The sequence below is a fragment of the Haliotis rufescens genome, unplaced genomic scaffold (assembly GCF_023055435.1).
Source record: "Haliotis rufescens isolate VD_foot unplaced genomic scaffold, xgHalRufe1.0.p SCAF_26, whole genome shotgun sequence".
NCBI lineage: Eukaryota > Metazoa > Mollusca > Gastropoda > Lepetellida > Haliotidae > Haliotis > Haliotis rufescens.
In genome coordinates, this window is record NW_025963957.1 from 6,949,403 (window position 1) to 6,969,614 (window position 20,212).

The 20,212-nt window shown below is 42.3% G+C and overlaps 1 protein-coding gene across 3 annotated transcripts in view; it reads left to right on the forward strand.

The window, feature by feature from the left end:
• The window catches only part of LOC124137320 (organic cation transporter protein-like), a 33,353-nt gene that overhangs the window by 5,615 nt on the left and 7,526 nt on the right, over positions 1–20,212 (forward strand). The window contains exons 2-3 of one of the 3 annotated variants that reach the window (XM_046503572.2): positions 18,508–18,630; positions 18,930–19,076. In XM_046503572.2, the coding sequence (XP_046359528.2) occupies positions 18,931–19,076 (146 nt within the window). In that variant the 5' untranslated portion in view covers positions 18,508–18,630; position 18,930. Of the gene's footprint in view, positions 1–18,232; positions 18,631–18,929; positions 19,077–20,212 lie in introns of those variants that run through there. The other 2 variants (XM_046503576.2, XM_046503571.2) reach the window with 2 other exon arrangements.

Sequence of the window (20,212 nt, forward strand, 5' to 3'; positions counted from 1 at the left end):
AACGACGTGGACAGGGGGCAATGTACGACAGGAAATAATTGGGGGGGAGTCATGGATGCGAACTTTAGTAGTTTCCCACTGCAAATAATAAGCCACCGGTCCACGGCATTTTGAGGTACATTTTCCTGTCTTTGAATCTGATCCGAATCTACCGTTTACAATCAAGATGTTGAGTCCATCGCAACATATACCGGTACCTCCTGTCAAGTTTGGGCCAACAACTTCGGAAATATATGGCGTGTTATGCCGTTTTTACGAGAGACAATCTGCTCTTCAATATAACTGCCAAACGACCTGACTTTCGACCAGCAACCAAGAACATGAACATTTTGAATGTTGTTTGTTTGTTTCTTGTTTGTGTGTTGTTTAACGCCGGACTCAGCAATATCCCAGCTGTATGACAGCGGTCCGTAATTTATCGAGTCTGGAAAGACAATCTAGTGATTGATATCATGAGCATCGATCTACGTCAATTGGATACAATGTCATGCATCAAGGGGGGAAAGTCATGGATGCTAAAGTCAGCTGCGAGCTTCAGTAGTTTCCCACTGCAAATAATGATCCACCGCTCCACGGCGGTTTGAGGTACATTTGCCTGTCTTTGAATCTGATCCAAATCTACCGTTTACAATAACGATGTTTGGTCTCTAGCAATAATTATTCAGTGTTTTGTCTGCATTAGCTCGGGTAGGAGATATGCCGTTCTGCTGCAGTACAAGTGCCTCGTTCATGTAGAGTTCCAGGTCGTTCATGTCGAGAAGGTCAGGGTTCTCAAACATTACGTAGTCTGGCAGTGCCCTTGTCCGAGCATTAAAGTCACTCAATATACATATGCTATCAGATAGTGCCGTGAAATGAATTGCTTCAGGTTCAAAGACTTGCATTTGTTCTTGAGAGGAGTATTTGGAGTTATCAGGGGGATTTATACATCAGTTATGTAAGCATCTTGTGTCCCTCTATATTAGAGAGTCTTTGTAGCAGTTCAACCTGATCTGGCTTCATAAGGCCACGATATGGCGACACATTGTTTACTGTCGAGGTTAACAAAGGCATTTGTCCGTGAGGTGTACCATTAAACGTGACGTTCTGGGGTTGGAATTGTTGAGCTATTGGCGATATACCATCTGCACTCTATCTCCAACTATGTCAGGCTAAGTAAGTAGTTCTACAGGCGAAGTAGTAGACTGTTCGTCATGACCGGTGTTGACGATAATGGTTGGTGTCCATTACTCACTCTCCCCTGTGATTGATCCATTGTTGTTGGTCCGAGTGTCTGTGATCTTTGTGTTTTACTGCGGTTATAATGGCGCATTTCATTTGGAGAAGAGTCTCTTGTGGTCACTGAGATGTAGTAAGTATCATTTACAGTTCTTAATCTTCACATTTTAAACATTTGCACGAGAGATGAAAACAATCGACTAGCCGTAGCCTCGATCCAGACCAGATCCGCTTGTCGCTATTATGATTGTGAGTATTGTACCGACTAACGGCGTTTATAATGTCGGACTCCTTCCGTAGTATACTGACACGCCGCGACACATCAATGGAATAGTGTAAATAGGTGCTTTCTCCACCCTGACGTAGCACTGCGGTGAGGTGGTACAGTGGGGACATGTGCGGGTTCGATTCCCTACTTGGGTACCATGTGTGAAGCCCTGTTCTGGTGTACCCGCCTTGATATTGATGATATATTGCTGAAACGGCGCAAAACAACTCTCACTCACTCACTCACCCGATTCCCTACGTGGGTACCGTGTGTGAAGCCCTCTCTGGTGTTCTTCGCAGTGATATTACTTGTATATCGCTAACGGCGTAACAGATATCTCGCTCACTTGACACTAAGTGTAGCAGTAGAAATATTTGCATTAAGAGCATACTTGACATATCTAGTGTAGCTGAATATTGAAATATGAACGGATTGTGTAAAATCAGTTTGAAGAAAGAGCGTGAGGTAGATGGAGATTGGCATGGAGATGAGTTGAAAGTAGACTATTTCTAAATCGTCTGACCCCGTAACGCGTACTCCAGCAGCCTGATGAAAGTTTATACTATTTGAATCCCCGCTTGAGCTCAGTTTGGTAGAGCCTGCATATGGTTTTGGATCAGTCGATCTTGTACTCTTCTTGTTGACCTAGGACGCCCTGCACGGGATCGACCGCAAACATGTTTGGTTTGTTGAAACCTGTTCCATAGTCTGCTAATCACAGATTGTGAAACATTGAACGTATTAGCCACTGCCAGATCTGCCTGACTTCTGCCGGTTTCCAGCATGCCAACAGCTCGTAGACGCTCCGCGCGTTGCAATAACTGGATTGTCTGGTCCAGACTCGATTATTTAGATATAGCTGGAATATTGCTGAGTGCGCGTTTAGCAATAAATAATCCACGCGTTGCAGACGCCGCATCGCTAGTTCTTACACAAACAATGAATGAAATCAAACAAGAAATGAAATCACATAGTCTGTATGCCATGTATACTTAATGTGGAACTCTACGGTAGTCTGTATGCCATGTATACTTAATGTGGAACTCTACGGTAGCCTGTATGTCATGTATTCTTAATGTGGAACTCTACAGTAGTCTGTATGTCATGTATACTTAATGTGGAACTCTACGGTAGTCTGTATGTCATGTATACTTTATGTGGAGCTGCACAGTAGACTGTATGCCATGTATACTTAATGTGGAACTCTACGGTAGTCTGTATGCCATGTATGTATAATGTGGAAGTCTATGGTAGTCTGTATGCCATGTATATGTGGAGCTTTACGGTAGCCTGTATGCCATGTATACTTAATGTGGATCTCTACGGTAGTCTGTATGTCATGTATACTTAATGTGGAACTCTACGGTAGTCTGTATGCAATGTATACTTAATGTGGAACTCTACGGTAGACTGTATGTCATGTATACTTAATGTGGAACTCTACGGTAGACTGTATGCCATGTGTACTTAATGTGGAACTCTACGGTAGCCTGTATGCCATGTATACTTAATGTGGAACTCTACGGTAGCCTGTATGCCATGTATACTTAATGTGGATCTCTACGGTAGTCTGTATGTCATGTATACTTAATGTGGAACACTACGGGAGTCTGTATGCAATGTATACTTAATGTGGAACTCTACGGTAGACTGTATGTCATGTATACTTAATGTGGAACTCTACGGTAGTCTGTATGTCATGTATACTTAATGTGGAACTCTACAGTAGTCTGTATGTCATGTATACTTAATGTGGAGCTCAACGGTAGTCTGTATGTCATGTATACTTAATGTGGAACTCTACGGTAGCCTGTATGTCATGTATTCTTAATGTGGAACTCTACAGTAGTCTGTATGTCATGTATACTTAATGTGGAACTCTACGGTAGTCTGTATGGCATGTATACTTTATGTGGAGCTGCACAGTAGTCTGTATGCCATGTATACTTAATGTGGAACTCTACGGTAGTCTGTATGCCATGTATACTTAATGTGGAACTCTACGGTAGCCTGTATGTCATGTATACTTAATGTGGAACTCAACGGTAGTCTGTATGTCATGTATACTTAATGTGGAACTCTACGGTAGCCTCTATGCCATGTATACTTAATGTGGATCTCTACGGTAGTCTGTATGTCATGTATACTTAATGTGGAGCTCTACGGTAGCCTGTATGTCATGTATACTTAATGTGGCTCTCTACGGTAGTCTGTATATCATGTATGTATAATGTGGAACTCAACGGGAGTCTGTATGTCATGTATACTCAATGTGGAACTCTACAGTAGCCTGTATGCAATGTATTCTTAATGTGGAGCTCTACGGTAGTCTGTATGTCATGTATACTTAATGTGGAACTCTACGGTAGCCTGTATGTCATGTATACTTAATGTGGCTCTCTACGGTAGTCTGTATATCATGTATGCATAATGTGGAACTCAACGGGAGTCTGTATGTCATGTATACTTAATGTGGAACTCTACGGTAGCCTCTATGCCATGTATACTTAATGTGGAGCTCTACGGTAGTCTGTATGCCATGTATACTTAATGTGGAACTCTACGGTAGCCTGTATGTCATGTATACTTAATGTGTCTCTCTACGGTAGTCTGTATGTCTTGTATGTATAATGTGGAACACAACGGTAGCCTGTATGCCATGTATGTATAATTTGGATCTCTACGGTAGCCTGTATGTCATGTATACTTAATGTGGAACTCTACGGTAGACTGTATGCCATGTATACTTAATGTGGAACTCTACGGGAGCCTGTATGCCATGTATGTATAATGTGGATCTCTACGGTAGCCTGTATGTCATGTATGTATAATGTGGATCTCTACGGTAGCCTGTATGTCATGTATACTTAATGTGGAACTCTACGGTAGTCTGTATGTCATGTATGTATAATGTGGATCTCTACGGTAGCCTGTATGTCATGTATGTATAATGTGGATCTCTACGGTAGCCTGTATGTCATGTATACTTAATGTGGATCTCTACGGGAGCCTGTATGTCATGTATACTTAATGTGGAACTCTACGGTAGTCTGTATGCCATGTATACTTAATGTGGAACTCTACGGTAGCCTGTATGTCATGTATACTTAATGTGGAGTTCTACAGTAGTCTGTATGCCATGTATGTATAATGTGGATCTCTACGGTAGCCTGTATGTCATGTATACTTAATGTGGATCTCTACGGTAGTCTGTATGTCATGTATACTTAATGTGGAACTCTACGGTAGTCTGTATGTCATGTATACTTAATGTGGAGCTCTACGGTAGCCTGTATGCCATGTATACTTAATGTGGAACTCTACGGTAGACTGTATGTCATGTATACTTAATGTGGAACTCTACAGTAGTCTGTATGCCATGTATACTTAATGTGGAACTCTACGGTAGCCTGTATGTCATGTATACTTAATGTGGAACTCTACGGTAGTCTGTATGCCATGTGTACTTAATGTGGAACTCTACGGTAGCCTGTATGTCATGTATACTTAATGTGGAATTCTACAGTAGTCTGTATGCCATGTATGTATAATGTGGATCTCTACGGTAGCCTGTATGTCATGTATACTTAATGTGGAGCTCTACGGTAGTCTGTATGCCATGTATACTTAATGTTGAACTCTACAGTAGTCTGTATGCCATGTATACTTAATGTGGAACTCTACGGTAGACTGTATGTCATGTATACTTAATGTGTAACTCTACAGTAGTCTGTATGCCATGTATACTTAATGTGGAACTTTACGGTAGGCTGTATGTCATGTATACTTAATGTGGAGCTCTACGGTAGCCTGTATGTCATGTATACTTAATGTGGAACTCTACGGTAGCCTGTATGTCATGTATACTTAATGTGGAACTCTACGGTAGCCTGTATGTCATGTATACTTAATGTGGAACTCTACGGTAGCCTGTATGCCATGTATACTTAATGTGGAACTCTACGGTAGCCTGTATGTCATGTATACTTAATGTGGAACTCTATGGTAGCCTGTATGCCATGTATACTTAATGTGGAACTCTACGGTAGCTTGTATGCCATGTATACTTAATGTGGAACTCTACGGTAGCCTGTATGCCATGTATACTTAATGTGGAGCTCTACGGTAGTCTGTATGCCATGTATACTTAATGTGAAACTCTACGGTTGCCTGTATGTCATGTATACTTAATGTGGAATTCTACAGTAGTCTGTATGCCATGTATGTATAATGTGGATCTCTACGGTAGCCTGTATGTCATGTATACTTAATGTGGAACTCTACGGTAGCCTGTATGCCATGTACACTTAATGTGGAACTCTACGGAAGTCTGTATGTCATGTATGTATAATGTGGATCTCTACGGTAGCCTGTATGCCATGTATACTTAATGTGAATCTCTACGGTAGCCTGTATGCCATGTATACTTAATGTGGAGCTCTACGGTAGCATGTATGTCATGTATACTTAATGTGGAGCTCTACGGTAGCCTGTATGTCATGTATACTTAATGTGGAACTCTACGGTAGCCTGTATGCCATGTATACTTAATGTGGAACTCTACGGGAGCCTGTATGTCATGTATACTTAATGTGGAACTCTACGGTAGCCTGTATGCCATGTATACTTAATGTGGAACTCTACGGTAGTCTGTATGCCATGTATACTTAATGTTGAACTCTACGGTAGCCTGTATGTCATGTATACTTAATGTGGAATTCTACAGTAGTCTGTATGCCATGTATGTATAATGTGGAACTGTATGGTAGCCTGTATGTCATGTATACTTAATGTGGAATTCTACAGTAGTCTGTATGCCATGTATGTATAATGTGGATCTCTACGGTAGCCTGTATGTCATGTATACTTAATGTGGAACTCTATGGTAGCCTGTATGTCATGTATACTTAATGTGGAGCTCTACGGTAGCCTGTATGCCATGTATACTTAATGTGGAACTCTACGGTAGTCTGTATGCCATGTATACTTAATGTGGAACTCTACGGTAGCCTGTATGTCATGTATACTTAATGTGGAATTCTACAGTAGTCTGTATGCCATGTATGTATAATGTGGATCTCTACGGTAGTCTGTATGTCATGTATACTTAATGTGGAGCTCTACGGTAGCCTGTATGCCATGTACACTTAATGTGGAACTCTACGGAAGTCTGTATGTCATGTATGTATAATGTGGATCTCTACGGTAGCCTGTATGTCATGTATACTTAATGTGGAACTCTACGGTAGCCTGTATGCCATGTATACTTAATGTGGAACTCTACGGGAGCCTGTATGCCATGTATACTTAATGTGGAACTCTACGGTAGTCTGTATGCCATGTATACTTAATGTGGAACTCTACGGTAGCCTGTATGCCATGTATACTTAATGTGGAATTCTACGGTAGCCTGTATGCCATGTATACTTAATGTGGAACTCTACGGGAGCCTGTATGTCATGTATACTTAATGTGGAACTCTACGGTAGTCTGTATGCCATGTATACTTAATGTGGAACTCTACGGTAGCCTGTATGTCATGTATACTTAATGTGGAATTCTACAGTAGTCTGTATGCCATGTATGTATAATGTGGATCTCTACGGTAGCCTGTATGTCATGTATACTTAATGTGGAACTCTACGGTAGCCTGTATGTCATGTATACTTAATGTGGAGCTCTACGGTAGCCTGTATGCCATGTATACTTAATGTGGATCTCTACGGTAGTCTGTATGCCATGTATACTTAATGTGGAACTCTACGGTAGCCTGTATGTCATGTATACTTAATGTGGAATTCTACAGTAGTCTGTTTGCCATGTATGTATAATGTGGATCTCTACGGTAGCCTGTATGTCATGTATACTTAATGTGGAGCTCTACGGTAGCCTGTATGCCATGTACACTTAATGTGGAACTCTACGGAAGTCTGTATGTCATGTATGTATAATGTGGATCTCTACGGTAGCCTGTATGCCATGTATACTTAATGTGGATCTCTACGGTAGCCTGTATGCCATGTATACTTAATGTGGAGCTCTACGGTAGCCTGTATGTCATGTATACTTAATGTGGAGCTCTACGGTAGCCTGTATGTCATGTATACTTAATGTGGAACTCTACGGTAGCCTGTATGCCATGTATACTTAATGTGGAACTCTACGGGAGCCTGTATGTCATGTATACTTAATGTGGAACTCTACGGTAGTCTGTATGCCATGTATACTTAATGTGGAACTCTACGGTAGCCTGTATGCCATGTATACTTAATGTGGAATTCTACGGTAGCCTGTATGCCATGTATGTATAATGTGGAACTCTACGGGAGCCTGTATGTCATGTATACTTAATGTGGAACTCTACGGTAGTCTGTATGCCATGTATACTTAATGTGGAACTCTACGGTAGCCTGTATGCCATGTATACTTAATGTGGAACTCTACGGTAGCCTGTATGCCATGTATACTGAATGTGGAACTCTACGGTAGCCTGTATGCCATGTATACTTAATGTGGAACTCTACGGTAGCCTGTATGCCATGTATACTTAATGTGGAACTCTACGGTAGCCTGTATGTCATGTAGACATAATGTGGATCTCTACGGTAGTCTGTATGCCATGTATACTTAATGTGGAACTCTACGGTCGCCTGTATGCCATGTATAGTTAATGTGGAACTTCACGGTAGCCTGTATGCCATGTATACTTAATGTGGATCTCTACGGTAGTCTGTTTGTCATGCATACTTAATGTGGAACTCTACGGTAGCCTGTATATCATGTATACTTAATGTGGAACTCTACGGTAGCCTGTATGTCATGTATACTTAATGTGGAACTCTACGGTAGCCTGTATGCCATGTATGTATAATGTGGAACTCTACGGGAGCCTGTATGTCATGTATACTTAATGTCGAGCTCTACGGTAGTCTGTATGCCATGTATACTTAATGTGGAGCTCTACTGGAGCCTGTATGCCATGTATACTTAATGTGGAACTCTACGGTAGCCTGTATGTCATGTATACTTAATGTGGAACTCTACGGTAGCCTGTATGCCATGTATACTTAATGTGGAACTCTACGGTAGTCTGTATGCCATGTATACTTAATGTGGAACTCTACGGTAGCCTGTATGTCATGTATACTTAATGTGGAATTCTACAGTAGTCTGTATGCCATGTATGTATAATGTGGATCTCTACGGTAGCCTGTATGTCATGTATACTTAATGTGGAGCTCTACGGTAGCCTGTATGCCATGTACACTTAATGTGGAACTCTACGGAAGTCTGTATGTCATGTATGTATAATGTGGATCTCTACGGTAGCCTGTATGTCATGTATACTTAATGTGGAACTCTACGGTAGCCTGTATGCCATGTATACTTAATGTGGAACTCTACGGGAGCCTGTATGCCATGTATACTTAATGTGGAACTCTACGGTAGTCTGTATGCCATGTATACTTAATGTGGAACTCTACGGTAGTCTGTATGCCATGTATACTTAATGTGGAACTCTACGGTAGCCTGTATGTCATGTATACTTAATGTGGAATTCTACAGTAGTCTGTATGCCATGTATGTATAATGTGGAACTGTACGGTAGCCTGTATGTCATGTATACTTAATGTGGAATTCTACAGTAGTCTGTATGCCATGTATGTATAATGTGGATCTCTACGGTAGCCTGTATGTCATGTATACTTAATGTGGAACTCTACGGTAGCCTGTATGCCATGTATACTTAATGTGGAACTCTACGGTAGTCTGTATGCCATGTATACTTAATGTGGAACTCTACGGTAGCCTGTATGTCATGTATACTTAATGTGGAATTCTACAGTAGTCTGTATGCCATGTATGTATAATGTGGATCTCTACGGTAGCCTGTATGTCATGTATACTTAATGTGGAGCTCTACGGTAGCCTGTATGCCATGTACACTTAATGTGGAACTCTACGGAAGTCTGTATGTCATGTATGTATAATGTGGATCTCTACGGTAGCCTGTATGTCATGTATACTTAATGTGGAACTCTACGGTAGCCTGTATGCCATGTATACTTAATGTGGAACTCTACGGGAGCCTGTATGCCATGTATACTTAATGTGGAACTCTACGGTAGTCTGTATGCCATGTATACTTAATGTGGATCTCTACGGTAGCCTGTATGCCATGTATACTTAATGTGGAATTCTACGGTAGCCTGTATGCCATGTATACTTAATGTGGAACTCTACGGTAGCCTGTATGTCATGTATACTTAATGTGGAACTCTACGGTAGTCTGTATGCCATGTGTACTTAATGTGGAACTCTACGGTAGCCTGTATGTCATGTATACTTAATGTGGAATTCTACAGTAGTCTGTATGCCATGTATGTATAATGTGGATCTCTACGGTAGCCTGTATGTCATGTATACTTAATGTGGAGCTCTACGGTAGTCTGTATGCCATGTATACTTAATGTTGAACTCTACAGTAGTCTGTATGCCATGTATACTTAATGTGGAACTCTACGGTAGACTGTATGTCATGTATACTTAATGTGTAACTCTACAGTAGTCTGTATGCCATGTATACTTAATGTGGAACTTTACGGTAGGCTGTATGTCATGTATACTTAATGTGGAGCTCTACGGTAGCCTGTATGTCATGTATACTTAATGTGGAACTCTACGGTAGCCTGTATGTCATGTATACTTAATGTGGAACTCTACGGTAGCCTGTATGTCATGTATACTTAATGTGGAACTCTACGGTAGCCTGTATGCCATGTATACTTAATGTGGAACTCTACGGTAGCCTGTATGTCATGTATACTTAATGTGGAACTCTATGGTAGCCTGTATGCCATGTATACTTAATGTGGAACTCTACGGTAGCTTGTATGCCATGTATACTTAATGTGGAACTCTACGGTAGCCTGTATGCCATGTATACTTAATGTGGAGCTCTACGGTAGTCTGTATGCCATGTATACTTAATGTGAAACTCTACGGTTGCCTGTATGTCATGTATACTTAATGTGGAATTCTACAGTAGTCTGTATGCCATGTATGTATAATGTGGATCTCTACGGTAGCCTGTATGTCATGTATACTTAATGTGGAACTCTACGGTAGCCTGTATGCCATGTACACTTAATGTGGAACTCTACGGAAGTCTGTATGTCATGTATGTATAATGTGGATCTCTACGGTAGCCTGTATGCCATGTATACTTAATGTGAATCTCTACGGTAGCCTGTATGCCATGTATACTTAATGTGGAGCTCTACGGTAGCCTGTATGTCATGTATACTTAATGTGGAGCTCTACGGTAGCCTGTATGTCATGTATACTTAATGTGGAACTCTACGGTAGCCTGTATGCCATGTATACTTAATGTGGAACTCTACGGGAGCCTGTATGTCATGTATACTTAATGTGGAACTCTACGGTAGCCTGTATGCCATGTATACTTAATGTGGAACTCTACGGTAGTCTGTATGCCATGTATACTTAATGTTGAACTCTACGGTAGCCTGTATGTCATGTATACTTAATGTGGAATTCTACAGTAGTCTGTATGCCATGTATGTATAATGTGGAACTGTACGGTAGCCTGTATGTCATGTATACTTAATGTGGAATTCTACAGTAGTCTGTATGCCATGTATGTATAATGTGGATCTCTACGGTAGCCTGTATGTCATGTATACTTAATGTGGAACTCTATGGTAGCCTGTATGTCATGTATACTTAATGTGGAGCTCTACGGTAGCCTGTATGCCATGTATACTTAATGTGGAACTCTACGGTAGTCTGTATGCCATGTATACTTAATGTGGAACTCTACGGTAGCCTGTATGTCATGTATACTTAATGTGGAATTCTACAGTAGTCTGTATGCCATGTATGTATAATGTGGATCTCTACGGTAGCCTGTATGTCATGTATACTTAATGTGGAGCTCTACGGTAGCCTGTATGCCATGTACACTTAATGTGGAACTCTACGGAAGTCTGTATGTCATGTATGTATAATGTGGATCTCTACGGTAGCCTGTATGTCATGTATACTTAATGTGGAACTCTACGGTAGCCTGTATGCCATGTATACTTAATGTGGAACTCTACGGGAGCCTGTATGCCATGTATACTTAATGTGGAACTCTACGGTAGTCTGTATGCCATGTATACTTAATGTGGAACTCTACGGTAGCCTGTATGCCATGTATACTTAATGTGGAATTCTACGGTAGCCTGTATGCCATGTATACTTAATGTGGAACTCTACGGGAGCCTGTATGTCATGTATACTTAATGTGGAACTCTACGGTAGTCTGTATGCCATGTATACTTAATGTGGAACTCTACGGTAGCCTGTATGTCATGTATACTTAATGTGGAATTCTACAGTAGTCTGTATGCCATGTATGTATAATGTGGATCTCTACGGTAGCCTGTATGTCATGTATACTTAATGTGGAACTCTACGGTAGCCTGTATGTCATGTATACTTAATGTGGAGCTCTACGGTAGCCTGTATGCCATGTATACTTAATGTGGATCTCTACGGTAGTCTGTATGCCATGTATACTTAATGTGGAACTCTACGGTAGCCTGTATGTCATGTATACTTAATGTGGAATTCTACAGTAGTCTGTTTGCCATGTATGTATAATGTGGATCTCTACGGTAGCCTGTATGTCATGTATACTTAATGTGGAGCTCTACGGTAGCCTGTATGCCATGTACACTCAATGTGGAACTCTACGGAAGTCTGTATGTCATGTATGTATAATGTGGATCTCTACGGTAGCCTGTATGCCATGTATACTTAATGTGGATCTCTACGGTAGCCTGTATGCCATGTATACTTAATGTGGAGCTCTACGGTAGCCTGTATGTCATGTATACTTAATGTGGAGCTCTACGGTAGCCTGTATGTCATGTATACTTAATGTGGAACTCTACGGTAGCCTGTATGCCATGTATACTTAATGTGGAACTCTACGGGAGCCTGTATGTCATGTATACTTAATGTGGAACTCTACGGTAGTCTGTATGCCATGTATACTTAATGTGGAACTCTACGGTAGCCTGTATGCCATGTATACTTAATGTGGAATTCTACGGTAGCCTGTATGCCATGTATGTATAATGTGGAACTCTACGGGAGCCTGTATGTCATGTATACTTAATGTGGAACTCTACGGTAGTCTGTATGCCATGTATACTTAATGTGGAACTCTACGGTAGCCTGTATGCCATGTATACTTAATGTGGAACTCTACGGTAGCCTGTATGCCATGTATACTGAATGTGGAACTCTACGGTAGCCTGTATGCCATGTATACTTAATGTGGAACTCTACGGTAGCCTGTATGCCATGTATACTTAATGTGGAACTCTACGGTAGCCTGTATGTCATGTAGACATAATGTGGATCTCTACGGTAGTCTGTATGCCATGTATACTTAATGTGGAACTCTACGGTCGCCTGTATGCCATGTATAGTTAATGTGGAACTTCACGGTAGCCTGTATGCCATGTATACTTAATGTGGATCTCTACGGTAGTCTGTTTGTCATGCATACTTAATGTGGAACTCTACGGTAGCCTGTATATCATGTATACTTAATGTGGAACTCTACGGTAGCCTGTATGTCATGTATACTTAATGTGGAACTCTACGGTAGCCTGTATGCCATGTATGTATAATGTGGAACTCTACGGGAGCCTGTATGTCATGTATACTTAATGTCGAGCTCTACGGTAGTCTGTATGCCATGTATACTTAATGTGGAGCTCTACTGGAGCCTGTATGCCATGTATACTTAATGTGGAACTCTACGGTAGCCTGTATGTCATGTATACTTAATGTGGAACTCTACGGTAGCCTGTATGCCATGTATACTTAATGTGGAACTCTACGGTAGTCTGTATGCCATGTATACTTAATGTGGAACTCTACGGTAGCCTGTATGTCATGTATACTTAATGTGGAATTCTACAGTAGTCTGTATGCCATGTATGTATAATGTGGATCTCTACGGTAGCCTGTATGTCATGTATACTTAATGTGGAGCTCTACGGTAGCCTGTATGCCATGTACACTTAATGTGGAACTCTACGGAAGTCTGTATGTCATGTATGTATAATGTGGATCTCTACGGTAGCCTGTATGTCATGTATACTTAATGTGGAACTCTACGGTAGCCTGTATGCCATGTATACTTAATGTGGAACTCTACGGGAGCCTGTATGCCATGTATACTTAATGTGGAACTCTACGGTAGTCTGTATGCCATGTATACTTAATGTGGAACTCTACGGTAGTCTGTATGCCATGTATACTTAATGTGGAACTCTACGGTAGCCTGTATGTCATGTATACTTAATGTGGAATTCTACAGTAGTCTGTATGCCATGTATGTATAATGTGGAACTGTACGGTAGCCTGTATGTCATGTATACTTAATGTGGAATTCTACAGTAGTCTGTATGCCATGTATGTATAATGTGGATCTCTACGGTAGCCTGTATGTCATGTATACTTAATGTGGAACTCTACGGTAGCCTGTATGCCATGTATACTTAATGTGGAACTCTACGGTAGTCTGTATGCCATGTATACTTAATGTGGAACTCTACGGTAGCCTGTATGTCATGTATACTTAATGTGGAATTCTACAGTAGTCTGTATGCCATGTATGTATAATGTGGATCTCTACGGTAGCCTGTATGTCATGTATACTTAATGTGGAGCTCTACGGTAGCCTGTATGCCATGTACACTTAATGTGGAACTCTACGGAAGTCTGTATGTCATGTATGTATAATGTGGATCTCTACGGTAGCCTGTATGTCATGTATACTTAATGTGGAACTCTACGGTAGCCTGTATGCCATGTATACTTAATGTGGAACTCTACGGGAGCCTGTATGCCATGTATACTTAATGTGGAACTCTACGGTAGTCTGTTTGCCATGTATACTTAATGTGGAACTCTACGGTAGCCTGTATGCCATGTATACTTAATGTGGAATTCTACGGTAGCCTGTATGCCATGTATACTTAATGTGGAACTCTACGGGAGCCTGTATGTCATGTATACTTAATGTGGAACTCTACGGTAGTCTGTATGCCATGTATACTTAATGTGGAACTCTACGGTAGCCTGTATGTCATGTATACTTAATGTGGAATTCTACAGTAGTCTGTATGCCATGTATGTATAATGTGGATCTCTACGGTAGCCTGTATGTCATGTATACTTAATGTGGAACTCTACGGTAGCCTGTATGTCATGTATACTTAATGTGGAGCTCTACGGTAGCCTGTATGCCATGTATACTTAATGTGGATCTCTACGGTAGTCTGTATGCCATGTATACTTAATGTGGAACTCTACGGTAGCCTGTATGTCATGTATACTTAATGTGGAATTCTACAGTAGTCTGTTTGCCATGTATGTATAATGTGGATCTCTACGGTAGCCTGTATGTCATGTATACTTAATGTGGAGCTCTACGGTAGCCTGTATGCCATGTACACTTAATGTGGAACTCTACGGAAGTCTGTATGTCATGTATGTATAATGTGGATCTCTACGGTAGCCTGTATGCCATGTATACTTAATGTGGATCTCTACGGTAGCCTGTATGCCATGTATACTTAATGTGGAACTCTACGGTAGCCTGTATGTCATGTATACTTAATGTGGAGCTCTACGGTAGCCTGTATGTCATGTATACTTAATGTGGAACTCTACGGTAGCCTGTATGCCATGTATACTTAATGTGGAACTCTACGGGAGCCTGTATGTCATGTATACTTAATGTGGAACTCTACGGTAGTCTGTATGCCATGTATACTTAATGTGGAACTCTACGGTAGCCTGTATGCCATGTATACTTAATGTGGAATTCTACGGTAGCCTGTATGCCATGTATGTATAATGTGGAACTCTACGGGAGCCTGTATGTCATGTATACTTAATGTGGAACTCTACGGTAGTCTGTATGCCATGTATACTTAATGTGGAACTCTACGGTAGCCTGTATGCCATGTATACTTAATGTGGAACTCTACGGTAGCCTGTATGCCATGTATACTGAATGTGGAACTCTACGGTAGCCTGTATGCCATGTATACTTAATGTGGAACTCTACGGTAGCCTGTATGCCATGTATACTTAATGTGGAACTCTACGGTAGCCTGTATGTCATGTAGACATAATGTGGATCTCTACGGTAGTCTGTATGCCATGTATACTTAATGTGGAACTCTACGGTCGCCTGTATGCCATGTATAGTTAATGTGGAACTTCACGGTAGCCTGTATGCCATGTATACTTAATGTGGATCTCTACGGTAGTCTGTTTGTCATGCATACTTAATGTGGAACTCTACGGTAGCCTGTATATCATGTATACTTAATGTGGAACTCTACGGTAGCCTGTATGTCATGTATACTTAATGTGGAACTCTACGGTAGCCTGTATGCCATGTATGTATAATGTGGAACTCTACGGGAGCCTGTATGTCATGTATACTTAATGTCGAGCTCTACGGTAGTCTGTATGCCATGTATACTTAATGTGGAGCTCTACTGGAGCCTGTATGCCATGTATACTTAATGTGGAACTCTACGGTAGCCTGTATGTCATGTATACTTAATGTGGAACTCTACGGTAGCCTGTATGCCATGTATACTTAATGTGGAACTCTACGGTAGTCTGTATGCCATGTATACTTAATGTGGAACTCTACGGGAGCCTGTATGCCATGTATACTTAATGTGGAATTCTACGGTAGCCTGTATGCCATGTATGTATAATGTGGAACTCTACGGGAGCCTGTATGTCATGTATACTTAATGTGGAACTCTACGGTAGTCTGTATGCCATGTATACTTAATGTGGAACTCTACGGGAGCCTGTATGCCATGTATACTTAATGTGGAACTCTATGGTAGCCTGTATGCCATGTTTACTTAATGTGGAACTCTACGGTAGCCTGTATGCCATGTATACTTAATGTGGAACTCTACGGTAGCCTGTATTCTATGTATGTATAATGTGGAACTCTACGGTAGTCTGTATGCCATGTATACTTAATGTGGAACTCTACGGTAGCCTGTATGCCATGTATACTTAATGATGAACTTTACGGTAGCCTGTATGCCATGTATACTTAATGTGGAACTCTACGGTAGCCTGTATGCCATGTATACTTAATGATGAACTTTACGGTAGCCTGTATGCCATGTATACTTAATGTGGAACTCTACGGTAGCCTGTAGATGAGCTTGGGTCAGGACTGTAGCCTTTACTGTATGTATGGGAGATGTGTTACATTTACTGTAGGTAAACGTTAGTCTCTGGAATATTCATGTATGTAAACATATTCCTGTTTACCACTCAATCTAACCGATCTCTGTTTGTCATCACATGAATTATACATCGCCAGCACATGCCTAGGTAAAGTTAACGTTGAACCCTGTGTCAGCTGATTTCTTATTCAGACTCTAGTGTACAATACAAACTTGATCCAGTTTTCTGAAACAACCTTCCCTTCGACATAATATGATGAAATATAATGTTTTTTGGAATACAGGATAATACCTAATTCTTGAGTTCTTTGTCCATGGTATTTTAATTAGCCTGCCTTTTGATGGGTTATGCTACAGTGTGTGAGATAGGATAGATATATAGGGCAACAGGTCGGCGTCTGTACCGTTATGTATAGCAGTACACTCTCCAAATATACTAAAAGCAAGTACCGTTATGTATGTATAGTAGTAAAATGTACACTCTCCAAATCTACTGAAAGCAAGTAACGCCTTGTTTATTAGTTCACAGGCTCTACAATAAACTGAATACATATTGACTGATAACAAGTTGGGACGATGTTCCTTCTGAGCTCACTTGACACTCACGCCTCAGTAGTCGTACAGCGTGTAAATGTCACTTTGCAGTGACAATATATAAAAACGCGACATTTAGGCGCAATCAGCGACACATTAGTTGAGTGGATGGTGGTTGACGCGTGGATGTACATGTATTTACCGCTAGGTCATGGTACTTCCATGTAGTCCATCCTTGACAGGCTACAGCTCTCTTGTCCTTTCGCCGACCACCAAAGCGATAAGTGGCTTGTCCGGGCCAGGGGCACCTGACACAAATATGAACGTGGCCGAAACGTACCACAAACTCCCCGTCGTCCGTTCTCTGTTCTAGTCGGCCCTGCTAAAATATGTCTTCCGATTTTCCCTAAACCGCTGACACCTTACATGGATCCTACCAATAGCATCCACCAACGTTGTACGAAACGTTTCCTTCCAAGGTCAAGTTTGGTTTCCACGGCAACCACACGAAACACATCATATACAATATGGCGGCCAGACGGGGAGATTAAGCACCACGATGGGCCACATATGCCGGTGCCTCCTGCCAAGTTTGGGCCAACAGCTTCGATGTTTTATGTCGTTTTTACGAAAGAATCCGACAGTCTGCACTTCAAAATAACGGCCAAACGACATGAATTTCGACAAGCAACCAGGAACATGAACGTTTTGAATTGTGTTTGTTTGTTTGTGTGTGGTTAAACGCCGCATTCAGCAATATTCCAGCTATATGACGGCGGTCTGTAAATAATCGAGTCTGGACCTGACAATCCTGTGATTGATATCATGAACATCGATCTACGTAATTAGGATGCGATGACATGCATTAAACAAGTCAGCTAGTCTGACCACCCGATCCCGTTAGTCGCCTTTTACGACAAGCAGCCATCTGGCTTGGAGGTTTGATCATTACGGGAAAGTCTGCAAACACATGTGGACACATGTGGACACATGTGGACATCTTTGTGATCTGGAGGCGACCTGAAGTCAAACCAAAACCAAAACCAGAACAGTTTGTTGACAGAACTCTTGAGTCAAATGTTTGCTGCGCCATTAAACACCGTGAAGAGAGACGAGGCGGTCCATCAGCTTGTCTTAACTGAATAACAATTCATGTCACAGCCAGCCTGAACGTCCGGGGCATGGAAACTTGCCATAACACTGGGATATGTCGGCCTGGGACAGTCGCGGAGTGACAGCGTACGGAACAGCATTAGGTGCGCTCTAAAACATCTCCCGATACAGGTACAGTCCAATCATTTATTTATTTAAACATTATAATAATAAGTGCATTTGTTAGGCTCTGTTAGGCTGAGTTCAAAGCGCACTTAATGTTAAGATGTCACGACAGTAGCATGCCCAGTAGAGGTAAAAGAAATAATTACTATTTGACAGGCTTCCTGCATTGCTTGTTGACGAGATATTGACGAATGCAATCTCTTGACCCCTCATCACGTGGCATTTAATGTTAGTTTCCCAACATTCGTCAAGTGTTTCTCGCCTGCGACTGTCTCCTGTCATAACAAACACTTTTCATCTCTCAGCATGAAGACATTCGATGAGATCCTGCAACACGTGGGGGAGTTTGGAACTTATCAGAAGAGGATATTCTTCTTTCTGTGTCTCCCCTCGGTGGTCACATCGTTCCTCACGTTCAGCTCCATCTTCACAATGTACATACCCCCTCACAGGTAATACTTCTACACCCTCTCACAGGTAATACCCCTCCCCCTCACAGGAAATACCCCTCCCCCTCACAGGAAATACCCCTCCCCTCACAGGTAATACCCCTCCCCTCACAGGTAATACCCCTCCCCCCTCACAGGTAATACCCCTCTCCCCTCACAGGTAATACCCCTCCCCCCTCACAGGTAATACCCCTCTCCCCTCACAGGTAATACCCCTCTCCCCTCACAGGTAATACCCCTCCCCTCACAGGTAATACCCTTACAACCCCTCTCCCCTGACAGGTAATACCCCTCCCCTCACAGGTAATACCCTTACAACCCCTCTCCCCTGACAGGTAATACCCCTCCCCCCTCACAGGTAATACCCCTCCCCTCACAGGTAATACCCCTCTCCCCTCACAGGTAACACCCCTCCCCCCTCACAGGTAATACCCCTCCCCTCACAGGTAATACCCCTCCCCTCACAGGTAATACCCCTCTCCCCTCACAGGTAATACCCCTCTCCCCTCACAGGTAATACCCCTCCCCCCTCACAGGTAATACCCCTCCCCTCACAGGTAATACCCCTCCCCCCTCACAGGTAATACCCCTCCCCCTCACAGGTAATACCCCTCTCCCCTCACAGGTAACACCCCTCCCCCCTCACAGGTAATACCCCTCCCTTCACAGGTAATACCCCTCCCCCCTCACAGGTAATACCCCGCTCCCCTCACAGGTAATACCCCTCTCCCCTCACAGGTAATACCCCCCTCCCCTCACAGGTAATACCCCTCTCCCCTCACAGGTAATACCCCTCCCCTCACAGGTAATACCCCTCCCCCACACAGGTAAGACCTCTCCCCCTCACAGGTAATACCCCTCCCCTCACAGGTAATTCCCCTCTCCCCTCACAGGTAATACCCCTTCCCCTCACAGGTAATACCCCTCCCCCCTCACAGGTAATACCCCTCCCCCCTCACAGGTAATACCCCTCTCCCCTGACAGGTAATACCCCTCTCCCCTCACCGGTAATACCCCTCCCCTCACAGGTAATACCCCCTCCCCCCTCACAGGTAATACCCCTCTCCCCTCACAGGTAATACCCCTCCCCTCACAGGTAATACCCCTCTCCCCTCACAGGTAATACCCCTCTCCCCTCA